Source organism: Rattus norvegicus, chromosome 8 (assembly GCF_036323735.1).
Source record: "Rattus norvegicus strain BN/NHsdMcwi chromosome 8, GRCr8, whole genome shotgun sequence".
NCBI lineage: Eukaryota > Metazoa > Chordata > Mammalia > Rodentia > Muridae > Rattus > Rattus norvegicus.
In genome coordinates this window covers 18723791-18738716 of record NC_086026.1, presented here as the reverse complement: position 1 = coordinate 18738716, position 14926 = coordinate 18723791, and the positions used below count along the sequence as shown (strand labels likewise).

Genomic DNA, 14926 nt, shown 5'->3' with positions numbered 1-14926 from the left:
ATTTGTCTGTGAGCAGACAGGCTCCCCCTACTCCATCCATCCTACATGAGTAGCTCTTGGTAGACTTTTGATTTGGTTTCTCTTCAGAATGGGGCTGACTTAAGTAAACCGGATAAGCCAGAGGAAGCCATTGACAGTTCACTTAACACGGGAGTCAAACGACATTCTGAGAACACTTATTCCTTGAGAAGAGGGCCAGGGTACAGTCTGAGCCACTGAAGGAAAGGAAAGGAGAAAGACCTTGGCCTTCATCCTGTCTTCTTCCCACAGTCTAAGACACAGCCAATTCACCTAGTGACCAAGGTCACCAGGGACAAAATAAGCAAATAAACACAACCATGAAACAGTGGAACTTGGGGCTTCTGCAGGGAGCCTGGGAGCTTCTTGACATTAGTGAGTGCAATAATATCACCAACGGTGCTGCCTCTGAGGGTGCAGGCAGGAACTACCGTCATAGCAACCTCCTACGGGCCTCGAGAAAGCTGGCCAACATGGCGGGAAAAACACGGTAAGTAGTCTAACAAGGTGTTCACTTAGTAAACATTTTCTCAAGACCTACTGTGTTAGCATGCCTTGTGGTAGACATGGCAAATGCTACAGTGAAAAGATACGGTACTGTATTATGTATCTCATGGTCTACATGGGAGACTAACAAATGTGTAATCACAGTGTGATGCCTCTGGGGTTCCAGCACATAGGCTGGGTACCTGCCTTTTCTTTGGCATGCTGGAGTAGGTTTCTTGGAGAGATGACTTCTGAACTACCGAAGACCCGCGAGATAATCCAGAGGTAATCATTTCTGTTACTGTGATAAAAGTGCTTGGACAACAATCAGTTCATCGTTTCTGAGAAGTCATAGCACCAGGGGGGTAATAGACCTGGTTACATCACATTCAGAATCATGGAGTGGGGAGATGAATCATATGTGTTCACTTTCTTGCTTGCTTGCTGACCTGTACTCAGCTCAAATGTCAAATCACTCTGATATGGGTCAAGACCTTCTGCTTTGGGAATGATGCTGCCCATACAGACTAGTCTCTCCGTATAAAGGTACTTCATTAAGACAACCCTCACAGACATGCCCACAGCCAAGTCACCACAGACAAACCCTAGTTCAGACTCCTCCCAACCGTGTCAAGTGGAAAGTGTTCGCATCATATAAAATTCTCCTAGATAATTTCTTTTGCGATTAATATGTTAATTTATTTTATGTGTATTTACACTGTTTTGCTTTTCTGTCTATCTATGTATCACATATGTGTCTGGTCCCTGCAAAGGGTCAAAGAAAACATAGGATTCCTTGGGGTTGGGGTTACCCAGCTGTGAGCTACCATGTGGGTACTGGTGATCAAAGCCAGGTCGTCCACAAGAGCAACAAGTACTCTTGGCTTCTGAGCCATCTCTCCAGCCCCAGCCCCTAGAGAGGTTCTATTTCCCCTGGGTGAAATCTGAAGAGGCTGGAGTGTACACCATTGTGTATGATGAGACCATTAGGTCATCTCGAGGCACTGCTGCCCTCTTGGCTATTTGTTCGTGTGACTGGAGCAAAGTCCACCCATTGCTTCAGCGGTGGGTTTGAAAACCCACACTGAGAAGATACTGGTGAAGCCTGAATAACAGGGCCCCCAGATCCAAGCAACTCCATTGAATGTAAGTTGCTGGCTTTACAAAGCAGAAGCTACTCTCCCTTTCAAAGCCCTCTCACAGCAAAGTGGGAACTGCATAGTCGAAGATGTGTAGGCCACCTCTCTTCACATCCTAGGGAAGAGCAGCCCAGTCAGTGCAGAGGCGGCTGTGTTGCTCCTCTCATAGCATCTCTAGGTCAGGTTTTGTAAAGATTTCTCTTCCTCTGGTCAGCATAGCCTCAAAATAATAGGTTTTGAATAAGAAAACAACTATTTTTTTCTATTTAATCTTAATAATAGGGTATTTCAGGTTTGTCTAATGAAAGCCAGACACTGATGATCTAATGTAATCAAACACTAGTTTTTGTGCAGAAAGAAATAGTAAAACAGAGTAGGGCCTCGTCTAAATACGACTCATACAGGATGGCAGCTAAATGGGAAAAAATAGCAGTAACCTTTTAAAACATTAATTTAAACTTTTATTGGAATGCAAAGGGTCTCTAGTGTTTGAAAGCAGCCATTGTCACCCTCTTTTATTTCAATAGAACCATGGCTTGAATAAAACTCGGCAGGGTGCGTGTTTTCTAAAGTCTGGCCATTAGCAGAGCGCTCACCACCATTTGCCAATAAGCCTTTATTTGGCAAAGTTTAAAACTGCTGACAAACGGGATTCTTCCTGTAGCCTGATAATATGGTTCAGCTAAATATGCCTAATTGGAAAAAGCTTCCAGGGCAGTCAAGAAGAGAAGAGTCGGATGGTCAGTCCTCCAAAAACAAAAAGGCATGTCAACCCTTGGTCATCTCTCAACAAATTCATTATGGGTTTTAGGTTGTAGAGACAGTGAGGGTATTCATAACGAGGGTATTCATAACGGTACATGGTTTTCTCCAAAGCTGCACGAATCTTTCATTTTTCATCTGGAGAAACTTGAGAGTTAGTGGGAAGGTTGGTCTTCAAAATTCTAATATTTGGGGACTGAGGAGGCAGCCCAGTTGGTGTAGTGCTTGCTCTGCAAGTGTCAGGTTCTGAGTTCAGATTCTCAGTACCCATGTAGAGAGACTGGGGTGGCATGGTATGCCTGTAATTTCAGAGCTAAAGAGTCCGGCACAGGACGATCCCCAGGCTCACCGGCCAGCCCCAGGTTCAGTGAGAGACCCTGCCTCAAAAAACAAGATGGAAAAGTGATTGGGAGAAACACTTGACATCAGTCTCTGCATTGCCCATGCACAGATGTATATGCAACGCACACGTACACAGACACAATCCTCCTCACAACCCCCCCAAACACACACACCAACACATATGCACACACACACAAACACACACAATCCTCCCCACAACCCCCCCAAACACACACACCAACACGTATGCACACACACACAAACACACACACAAATACACATGCACACACACCAACACGTATGCACACACACACAAACACACACACACAAATACACATGCACACACACACAAACACACATGCACACACACACACTTTTTTGTATATATCTTGTGCCTTTTAGACTCATAGAATGAGCATAGAGAGCACTTTCAAACTGGGGCGGAGGTTACTGTCCTGCCATTTAGTCATAATCTCCAGCTCCCTGTTGCTCCTCTAAAACCCACTCCTCTCTCGAATTACATTTCTTGGGGGTGGGGTGGGGTATTCTGTGAGCCTTGCTGTCTAATGACAGATGTGGAAACAGGAAGGCAGCTTCTATAGTGTATTGACACATTTTATTTCAAACACCTAACTGCACAACTGCCTTGGACTTCTTGTGAAGGAAGAAGACAGTCGCTGACGTGATGGGTTCCTGAGACCCGAGTCATTTTAGGTCTGAAGGACTGTGTAGAAAACGGATATGTGCTGCCAGTGTCAGCGGGGCAGGCCCTAGTAGGCTCGAGAAGGACGTTTCAGGAAGCGTGCTGTTAGGTGGATGCTGAGGAGCATGGTTGAAGGCCTCAAATCACATCCGATGACTGGACATCCCAGAGACAGAGCCTCACAGTATTGTGTAGGACCCTTCTTGAGAAAGAGAGAATCTGTCTACTGTGCATGAGCGTGAGTGCAGGGAGTGTTGGATGAGTCCTCCAGTAAGCCAAGACCAACACATGAGAAAGAGTGGGATGTAGGCTGGAGTGGAAGCAGTAAGACAGTGGCTTCCAGCCAGCGATGTGTGCAAGAATTAATCACGTCAGCTCCATAGATTTAAGGTCCTAGATGTCTCCACCACTCTACAGCTAGCCAACTGAGAAGACCTTGAGAGCCTCTGGCCCTGGGAGTGGACTTAGTAGTAGATTACCCAGCATGCATAACACCTTGGGTTCTCACAAAGCCACACACACCTGATGTTGAGTCTCCTCAAAGGCCCATGAGTTTGGTCCCCAATTATTGGGAGGTAACAGAACTTAGTAGGATGTCCTTGGAGGGAGTTGTGTGATCCCAGACTCTTCCTTCATCTCTTTAGCTACTGCAATCACAAGGTGCACAGTCTAGCAGTGCCATCCAGTTCACCCACAATGAGACTGAAGATCCCCATACGGACCAAGACATCTCAAACCCATTTTCTTAATAAAAAATGGACCAGCTCAGTTATTTGTTAGAGCAATGTTAAGCTGACTGACACAGTCTCTGCTCCCTTCCATGTACTTCACTTTAGGAGGGGAAACATAGTACTTATTTGCTGAGAATATTAGCCATTTTCATTGTGATTGGTAAGCACAGAATGATAAACTGGTTCTCAGTATCAAGAACATGTTTCATCCTATTTGTGTCATCTGACAGACTCAGGAGAGGAAGGTTTCTCCCCTAAAAGTTTGCAAAAGAAATTATGTGTGGGTCAAGCAGTGCTTTGGATGTGGAATTTGCCCCTAGGCTCGGGTATTTGAACCCTGGTTCTCCAGCTGCTGGTGTTGGCGAAGGCTGTAGAATCATTAGGAGGCGGTGCTTCTCTGCAGGAAATGGGTCACAGGGGAAAGGCCTTGTAACTCAGCCCCACTTCCTACTCACTTCTGCTTCCTGAGTGTGGACATGTGGTGACCAGCCAGCCTCTGGTTCCTGCTGCTGCACCTCTGCAGCCAGCTGCCCTGTCCTCCCTGCCAGGGTAGACGGTGTCCCCTGGAACTGGAAATAACCCACATCTCCCTTGAGTTGTTTTGGTCAGGGTATTTACTGCAGCAACAAGAAAGTAGCTACGGCAGCCTGTAGCCTTGGTTCATGCCGCTCTTCTTCAAGCCTGGGCAACGAGTTGCTTTCCTGAAAGGTGCTTGGCAGCACACGTCTCTAATGCCAGCACCTTGGAGGTGAAGCCAGCCTTGCTTTACAGAATAAGACCCTACCTCTGAAAAACAAGAAAAACAAATACACCAGAGAGCTCCATCTCCCATTTTCTTCTTCTAGAGAATGGCATGGAAAGGCAAAGTGTAATTCAGAGCAAGGCCTGCCTTTGTCGGCTTTCAGTAGAAGGCAGTCCTTAAATCATCATTTCTTGGTGCCCCATTAACCACATCAGTAATGGCCCTGGACATGCTTGTGGCATTTGATACAAATGATTTTCAAGAAATGTGAACATCTATCTCCTCACTGGATCCCTGAAGCAGGTCTGAGAACTATAGGAAGTGGTAGCTACTAGCCTGCATTTTAGCAAGCTGCAGTGGAGGCTTGGATAAGACATGCCCTGTCCAGGGCCAGGCCAGGGAACCAGCTTTGGCTAGAGCAAGGCCCTGTTTCCTGTTTTGTCCCTCGAGACCTTGAGTGAGACCAGGAGCGGCCAAATAGCTACCATCTCATTGCTAAACCCTGCACCAACTTGTGGACACTAGCCTCATTTGATTGCTCAAGATCTTTGGATGGGAAGCAAGTTGTATCATATCTCTGCTTTTTTCTCTCTTTACTCCTTTCCACTCACGTATTGACAGTGACAGGCCAGATAGCATGCTGCTGCTGCTGCTGCTGCTGCTGCTGCTGCTGCTGCTGCTGTGTGTGTGTGTGTGTGTGTGTGTTGTCTGTGTGTATGTGTGTGTGTGTGTGCATGTGTGTGTGGTGTGTGTGTGTATGTGTGTGTATGTGGTGTGTGTGTATATGTGTGGTGTGAGTGTATTTGAGTGTGTGTGTATGAGTATGTGTGACTGTGTGTGTGCGTGGTGTGTGTGTGTATGTGTGGTGTGTGTGTGGTGTGTGTGTGCGCGTGTGCATGTGTGTGTGTGGTGTGTATGTATGTGTGGTGTGTGTGTATGTGTGTGTATGTGTGGTGTTTGTGTGTGGTGTGTGTGTATGTGTGGTGTGTGTGTGGTGTGTGTGTTTGAGTGTGTTTGAGTGTGTGTGCGCGTGTGCATGTGTGTGTGTGGTGTGTATGTATGTGTGGTGTGTGTGTATGTGTGTATGTATGTGTGTTGTGTATGTGTGGTGTGTGTGTATGTGTGGTGTGTGTGTATGTGTGGTGTGTGTGTGTATGTGTGGTGTGTGTGTGTATGTGTGGTGTGAGTGTGCGTGCGTGTGTATGTGTGTTGTGTGTGTATGTGTGTGATGTGTGTGGTGTGTGTTTGAGTGTGTTTGAGTGTGTGTGTGTGTGTGTGTGTGTGTGTGTGTGTGTGTGTGTGTGTTTTAATGGAAGAGATGAGAAGCTAGGATAAGGCTGGGAATTTTCCACTGCCTGGCACAGTGGAGGGAACACTTGTCTAGGAGTCAGGACATGTAGGCTCCGGTTGTATCTCTTCCATCTGTTGCTTGCATAACCTATCTCTTGTTACTTTCAACCCTCCAACACCCAGTCTTTTAGCAAATCAGCGGGACAAGCATGATGAAATCATGATGTGTAAAGAGTTTTTAAAACTATCCACTTGCATGGAGATGGAGAAGATGCTACTGGAGAGAGCAGTTTGTCAGACACGTGTATGGTGATATACTGTTTAGTCACATGGAGTAATTTTCAGTCCATTCTCTTAACCTTCCTGTGAGGGGAAAGACTTGGATGTGTTAGAGACAGCCTTATAGACTAGGCGTCATAGTAATTCTACCACACTGAAGTCTGTAAGAAGGCTGTATGTTGTAGTACAGCTTGGGCTTCAAAGAAAATTTGCTTAAGATTTACATCATGTTCATTTTAGTATCATATAATTTCAGCTCACAGTGTTTGGATTATTATAAATATAAAACTTAAAGACAATTGTAATAACTAAGTGCTTACATTTATAACCAAAGAAATGACAGAAGTCATACTACAAAACTAACCCATTTTTAAAAATAGTGCTTTCTGTCCTATAAAATGGTCTATGTAATCATTATCCCAGGTACTTTCAAGTCTCAGAATGTCTGTTTATGGGTTTATTTTACATGGCAGAGATATAAACAGGCCTCCGAGGATTGCAGTGTGGAGAAATAAAGGTTGACTGCATGACCTTATGCACTTATTTTACAATTCTTACACTAACAGTTCTTCTCTCTCTATCCCAAATTCATGGTGGCCTCAGGAAATGATTCATGAATTCATTGATTACTTTAGCCAGGTCTGTATAAACTGTGTTGTTACTTGAAAATATGTCTTATTCTTCATGATGTTCACACGTGTGTCTGTTTGTGGGTATGTCTGAGTGCAGTGACTTTGGAGGCCCAAAGAGGGCATCAGACCCCCTGGAGATGGAGGTGCAGGAGGTTGTGAGCCACATGCCATGAGAGCTGGGAACCTGCCCCAGAGCATCTGAAAGAGCAGTGCGTGCTCTCAGGGCAGAGCCACCGCCGGCCCCCGTCATTTCATTTTGAAAGGAAAATCACAGACATGCATGTACGCTCTCCTGCTCCTTGGATTCTGCTCAAACCACCCTTGAGTAAATAGTGTTCCCAAGTAAACAGGCAGCAAGGGGAGCACAGGAGCTAAGAGATGAAGTAGGTTTTTGCACTCTGGTCTCATTGCCAAATCTATCAAGCACTTATTCTGGGGGTGTTGCCAGCCAAGAGCAAAACGTGTCTTTGAGGTGCTTGGATCTTATGTCTTCAAGAGACAGTTGCTTTTGCTGCACGACCTAGACAAGAAGGGTCTGGTGCACTCCCTCATGTCCCCTGCCACTCACAGAGAACTGTGAAAGGCTCGAAGCACAAGGCAAAGGAAGAGTAAAGTGCTCAGCGTTTTATCTCCGGCATTCCAGAGAGCTCGATCTCCTCTCAGGGCTGCTGCACATTCTTCTCTGCAGCACAGCTCATCTGTCATGGCCAGCCATGTTAAAAGGAGCGTTCTTCTCCTTTCTCCCCTAAGTATGTAATTATGAAGAACAAACCACGTTCCTGTTACTTTCTTTTCTTAGTCTTCCCAGGCTTGGCCTGTCTGTCTCCCCGGAACATAAAGAATTGTACTATTCCTTCATATCAATGATTTTCTTGGGGCCGTTGTTACAGATGAAACAGAGGGGGTGGTTTGGTTAGGAATGCAGCTCTGAAAAGCTCTGAGTATTTTGGGGCAAAACATCATCCTCTGATGTAAATGTAGAAACCCCAAGAGGAGTCTGTTAACACAATGCAAGGGGCAGCATGACACCTACTGTGATCCTTTCTGAAGGTCCTGTAGGTGTCAAGCCCTACTGTGATTTGAGGGTGTGAGACTATACTTGAATACTTCTTTCTGTTTAATATACTTTTCTCAATCGTACTTAAAGTAGAAAATTCCCTTCCTGTCTGAGGATTGCAATTCTTAAGACACATACAAAGTGCCAGGTAGGAAAAGGTGGAGAACTGTGTGTCTGTGTCTGTGCTTCTGTTTCTCTGTCTGTGGACATGTGCACATGCACCTGTGAGACATGATAGATTATTCATTCTATGAAGTGGTGTAGAAAACAAAGGTTGACAGAGTTGCAACCAACCTTTAAGTGCACTTCTATTATCATGAATGGGAGTAGCACCTCTTTTTATGAATGGGAGTATCCTCCCAGGCTAAAAGAATAGAAGAGTGGAAGAGTAGAAGAGTGGAAGAGTGGAAGAGAGGAAGAGTAGGAGAGAGGAAGAGTGGAAGAGTGGAAGAGAGGAAAAGAGGAAGAGTGGAAGAGTGGAAGAGTAGGAGAGAGGAAGAGTGGAAGAGTGGAAGAGAGGAAAAGAGGAAGAGTGGAAGAGTGGAAGAGTGGAAGAGTGGAAGAGAGGAAAAGAGGAAGAGTGGAAGAGAGGAAGAGTAGGAGAGAGGAAGAGTGGAAGAGAGGAAGAGTAGGAGAGAGGAAGAGTGGAAGAGTGGAAGAGAGGAAAAGAGGAAGAGTGGAAGAGTGGAAGAGTAGGAGAGAGGAAGAGTGGAAGAGTAGGAGAGTGGAAGAGTGGAAGAGTGGAAGAGAGGAAAAGAGGAAGAGTGGAAGAGTGGAAGAGTGGAAGAGAGGAAGAGAGGAAGAGTGGAAGAGAGGAAGAGTGGAAGAGTAGGAGAGTGGAAGAGTGGAAGAGTGGAAGAGAGGAAAAGAGGAAGAGTGGAAGAGTGGAAGAGTGGAAGAGTGGAAGAGAGGAAGAGAGGAAGAGTGGAAGAGAGGAAGAGTGGAAGAGTAGGAGAGTGGAAGAGTGGAAGAGTGGAAGAGAGGAAAAGAGGAAGAGTGGAAGAGTGGAAGAGTGGAAGAGTGGAAGAGAGGAAGAGAGGAAGAGTGGAAGAGTGGAAGAGAGGAAGAGAGGAAGAGTGGAAGAGAGGAAGAGTAGGAGAGAGGAAGAGTAGGAGAGAGGAAGAGTGGAAGAGTGGAAGAGAGGAAAAGAGGAAGAGTGGAAGAGAGGAAGAGTGGAAGAGAGGAAGAGTGGAAGAGTGGAAGAGTAGGAGAGAGGAAGAGTGGAAGAGAAGAAGAGTAGGGGAGAAGAAGAGTGGAAGAGAGGAAGAGTAGGAGAGAGGAAGAGTAGGAGAGAGGAAGAGTGGAAGAGTGGAAGAGAGGAAAAGAGGAAGAGTGGAAGAGTGGAAGAGTAGAAGAGAAGAGTTGAATAGTGGAAGAGTAGAGTCCAGGCCCGTGGGACGTGGATATGAAGCCTAACGTTTAGAGCAGGGCATCTCAGATCTCTTCCCTTTATGGTTTTCCTCTTGAAGACTCCATGCATCTCCCCGATACTGTGACATTGTCCTGACAATGGTATGGCAGGAGATCCTTAAAACTGAAGGACCGGGTTTTTCTCCATGTGGCTTTGTTCGCATCAGCTCTCCATGTCCTTTTTGTGCATCTGCATCCCTGCTGCTCTCTCCCTTTGTGCTACCTTTGCTTTGCCTGTCTTTATCTTGGTATTTACCTGTCTCTCAGCCATGACTTTAACTATTACCTCTATGCAAATAGCTCTCCAGGCATTGTAGGGCTGTCTTTTAAGTTGTTTAACACTTGTCTGACTTCTTCACAAAGGTATTTTGCTCCTTCACACTACCTCACACCAAATGTAGTTAAGGCCCTGTCCAAACATCTTTCTGCTTTGCTATGTCATTAGCAACGAGGAAATGGATGCCACTAGTTTCATAGCAGATAGTCTCCTGTCTTTCTCAACATTCAGTGTTCAATCAGGTTATCGTCACGTTTCTTCTATGTGGGGACAGTAGAGTCCAAAACATACAAAATGAAATCCTTTCCAGAAGCTCCGAGGTAGTGACTGGACCATAGCATATCATGTTATAATAGGAGACCTCACAGGATGTCGGTGGAGCATTTAGAAAGGATGCCTAACTCAGACCAGCAGCAGCAGGTTGTGGACAGAGGCACCAGGAGCGATTTCTGGTAACAGCACTCGACTTGGGATCAAGAGTTGTATGGATGCCATTCAGTCAGTGGAAGGACAATGGCATTAATATCTCAGGCAGAATCACCAGCAAGGCACAAAGCAGGATAGACAGCTTGGAAACCAGGGAACTGCCCAGGATGACTAGAACACAGAGAGTTAGGGTGTGTACACGCTCCCAGCAGACACTCCCAGAGCCTAAAGGTCTCATAATCATTCATAATGGGCCATACCCCTCATCCTGTTCAAGCCATATCAAGCCAGAAAATGTAACGGTCAGAAGTCCCTCAGCTTTGTTCACAGCTGCTACCCAAGTTCAGACCTGTTATATGCTTGATGGCGTCTAGGTAATTCTGCCTCCAGTGTCCAGGCTCTCTCACTCTAATTTATTCTGTCCCTGGGTATAAAACATTCTGAAACCTTTTCTACTCACTGACATCCTCTGTAGGCAACTGAGGAATGGGGGTTCTTAGGCCCCTTCCTAGGCCGACAGTATCCCCCAAAGCATCCTGTGTTACAGGCCTGATCCCCAGGATGTGAGCTTTGAGAGGGAGTTGGAACCTTTAGGAGGTTAAGGCTATCAAGGGTGCTTCAGGTCACTGGGTGTGTGCCCCTGAAAAGAGATAGTGGGCTCACTACCCCACCTACCCCAAATCTGATATGCCACCAGTAGTCCAAAGCAACAGACCCAACTAGTCATGGACTGAAACCTCCAAACTGTAAGCCCAAATGAATCTTTTCTTTTTTTTTTCTTTTCTTTCTTTTTTTTTTTTTTTGGTTCTTTTTTTCGGAGCTGGGGACTGAACCCAGGGCCTTGCGCTTCCTAGGTAAGCGCTCTACCACTGAGCTAAATCCCCAGCCCCCCAAATGAATCTTTTCTGCTCATAAGTTGATTATCTCAGGGATTTGTTACAGCACCAGAGAGCTGGACTAACAAAACACCAAATGCCAGAGAATACTGGGTTCTTTGCTGTTGATACTTATTTATCTGGCAATGCAGGAGAAGCCTTTGGGATTGGTTTAAAAGAAGAAATTGGAAGAAGTATGGAGAAACTGGTTAGAAAACTTCTAGAATGTCTTCTGTACAACATAACTATGATTCTGGTCCAGAATCTGCATTTTCACTAGAAAAGGAGCTCGCATAGAGTGTTAGCAAAAAACTAATAGAGTGTTATTTCCAGAAAGCCAACTGGCCCACAATGGTTCAAAGGCATAAAAACACAAATTTCTTTCAGTCATGAGATTCAAGCAGAGAGTCCTGGCCAGACATGGTGGTGCAAACTTTAATCCCAGCACTTGGGGGGCAGACATATGTAGATTCTGTGACATTGAGACCGGCCTGATTTACATACTGAGTTCCAGGACAGCCAGGGCTACATAGTGAGACCTTGTCTCAAACAAAACAAAACAAAACAAAACAAAACTGGGAAGAAAAGTAGAGTCCTTTGGTGACCTGTTTTACCCATGACCACTTAGGTTCCTCATGTTCAGCTGACCAGCTAGGCTCAGGTCAGTGAGTCACGTGTGCCCTGGGGACTGCTTAGGCTGGTGGCAGACCTTGGCATCATACACATGTGTTTTACAGTCATGTAGACTGTTATGGGATTAGGCAAGGAAGTCAAAGAGACCGGGTAGTGTGCTGTGGGATGAAAGGCCCCATAAGCGATCACTGACAGGGCGACACATGGAGCTATGAGGGTGAAGTCAAGTCGAGAGTGGGGCCTTGGGGAATTACTGATGGCAACAAAGAATCTGCCAGGAAGAGCTGTAGGCATCATGTGGGGCCTACCCACAAATAGCCTGTGTGATGGCATCTAGCAAAGTCGAAAGACAGGTCTGCCCCTGGAGCCAACATTCTGCCTAGTGGATCCCAGTTAGAGAAATGGAGGGTTAGGGTGCACTAAATCTGCCCTGCTTCCTCACTGTTTGGTGATGTCTGCATCTTGGACACCCTGTACCATGCTGGTACCCTGCTGAACTTAGGGTTTTGAGCAGTGTTGATACAATTAGGACTCTGGGGACTCTTGACAATGCACTGAACATAGTTTGCATGTTAACATCTTGACATCTTGAGGACCAGGGGCTGAACACTATGCTTTGTGTGTCCTCAGGAGTCCTGTGTCAAAGGTCTGGCTGCAGCCCTCGGCACTGCTGGAATCTTTTAAAAGGTATACTTAGTGAAAAGTCTGTTGGTCACCGGGAATGTGGCCTTGAAGGACACTGGGGACCCTATCTCTAGTCTTTTCTTTCCTCTGCTCTCAATTCCTGGTCATTGTTTTCTCTCCCTCTGGGCTGCTGTAACAGACACCAGCCCAAAGTAGAGGAAACAAAACTCAAGAGTATGAGCATAAACTTCTCTCTGCAAGGTGAGCTCAGGTGTTTGTTACAGCAGTGGAAAGCCGGTTGACTAAACCCGCGCCTGAGTTTTACAAACCCTTGGTGATCTGAGTTCAGATGAGAGTCTGAAAAAGACGGTTTTAAAGCTGAGCTTCGGTTTTCCCCACCTGTGCTAGGCACAGAGCTGCCACTGGCTCTTGATGCCCAACAAATAGATACCAAAATTCTCTCATCAAATCCCCCCCCTTTTTTTTTCAGTCTAACAGAACACTTTTTTTTTAACGATATGCTTGACTCTCTGGCTTTGCCTTGTGTGGGTCATTTGTTCTGTCTGCCTTTATCTTAGCAATCTGCTAGGTGGACCTGAAATGCTGAAATGTATCCATCCTCTCTTGAGAATCTTAAATATTCCTACAATTTCATTTTAGGTGGAAGAAAATACTGTGTGTTTTTGTCTGTGGTGGAAGAAGCTGGGCATAGTGGCCCACAACTCTTCTCCCAGACCGAGGTGGGATTTTAAGGTCAGCATGGACTACACAGTGCGTTCCAGGCCAGAGCTACATAGAAAGACTTGTCTATTGGCACCAGATGCATGAAGTGAGGACGTGACCGCCCCAAGGTGTGGTTGAGGAGAAGGTTTTTACTGTAGACACGAGGAGGAGCAGAGCCGAAGGCAGCTGGTAGAGTCCAGAGTAGGGAGAGAAAGTAGTGGATTAACATGGCCACTAGAATGGCCCTGGCCATGGCGGGAGGGGAGAACGAGGGGAGACTAGGAGAACAGTAAGACAAACAGGAGAGGGAGAAAGAGCGAGCAGAGAGAGGGCATGGCAGAAATGGTGGGGTTATGAGAAGCTGGGGGAAGGGAAGTCCATGAGCTGGAGAAGTTTTGAACAGGAGGTGGGTGGATGTGGAGGATGCCAGCATGGACTCTGTAAAAAATATTTGAGATGCTGACAACCTGAGGCCAATATATGCTTTGGTATGCTAGTAGACACCACAAATAGCCTTTTGTCACATACATATACATACTTACTCTGCATTTATTTGGTAATATCTAAAAATTATTCCCATTGGCTTTATAACAATGAATCTAAGAAACAGTTTCATAAAAAATAATCCTTCAGCTTCCCAAACATGTAACAGAGAAAACCAACTAGTCAATCCAACTTCTGTGCAAATGGCTACGGCTTAAGCCTGACAGCCTTTACGTATATAACACATCAGCACTAAACATCCCAGGTGAACAAACACGTTCTCTTTCCTCTCCCAGCTAAACAGAGGGAATGTGTGGTTAGCCATAAACCCGTCCCATCCGTCCTTCCCCTCCTGGTATCACATAAAATTCATTTCAGTTTCTGACACATGAGCATGCTAGTCAGAGCGACTCTTTAGAGTCACTTAGTGTAAAACAAGGAGGAACCCTGATGGGTGAAATAGGAATCTGCAGAGTTTCAGGTGAGGGAAGCTCATGTCCACAGAATGCTGATTGGGTCCAGGAAGGAGAGGAGAGTTGCTGGGAGAATACTGGATCAGTTTAACAACACAGCTTCAACCTGTCAGGGCATTCCTGGTAATCAGCTCTTAAGGACGAGCCCTCAGCTTGCCTGCCTGCCTGACCCTCTGTCTGCCTGCTTATATCACATGGGACAGACTCAGGGGAAACACATTCTCTCCAAAGGTGTAGGAACCAAGAGGGGAGACTGAGCTTTCAGTGATGGACTCTTTTGCACACAGCCAATATGCAGGGGAGTTTCAGCCACTGATTCTCCCAGCAGGAGACAGAACAGTTGGCAAGCTTCCCTGGAAGTTTGGACTCTAGTGGATCTTCTGCTTCTGTTTTTAGATTTTTTTTCTTGCATGAGTTCACAATGGGTTTAGAACAACAAGACATCTCTTAGCCTCAAATAGGGCTTCCATCCAGGCCTTAGCTTTCCTTTCCTCAGCAGCACAGTGACTGGTGGAATGGAAGGTCAGTGTGTGGTACAGGCCAAGGTCTGTGGAGTCAACCTGCTTAGATTTGAGTCTTTATCTCTGTCTCTTGCTAAGTGCATCTCTGGCACCCTGTTAAGACAAAGATGTCTATATGCTCTCCCTCTCTCTCTCCCTCTCCCTCTCCCTTTCTCTCTCCCCCTCTCTCCTTTTCTCTCCCTTTCTCTCCCTTTCTCTCTCTCCCTTCTCTTCCTCTCTCTCTTCCTCCCTCTCTCCCTCTCTTCCTCCCTCTCTCTCTGCCTCCCTCTCCCTCCCTCCTCCTCTCTCTCCCTCTCCCTC

The 14926-nt window shown here is 46.1% G+C and overlaps 2 protein-coding genes across 3 annotated transcripts in view; both read right to left on the bottom strand.

The window, feature by feature from the left end:
- Positions 1–14926, bottom strand: part of Maml2 (mastermind-like transcriptional coactivator 2) — a 317444-nt gene that overhangs the window by 131207 nt on the left and 171311 nt on the right. The window lies entirely within an intron of this gene.
- Positions 1–14926, bottom strand: part of LOC134480140 (uncharacterized) — a 55793-nt gene extending 40867 nt beyond the window's left edge. The window contains exon 1 of the mRNA XM_063266368.1: positions 1–14926. This exon is cut by the window's left edge and continues 25561 nt beyond it. Coding sequence (XP_063122438.1) covers positions 8546–9661 — 1116 coding nt within the window. The 5' untranslated portion in view covers positions 9662–14926 and the 3' untranslated portion in view covers positions 1–8545.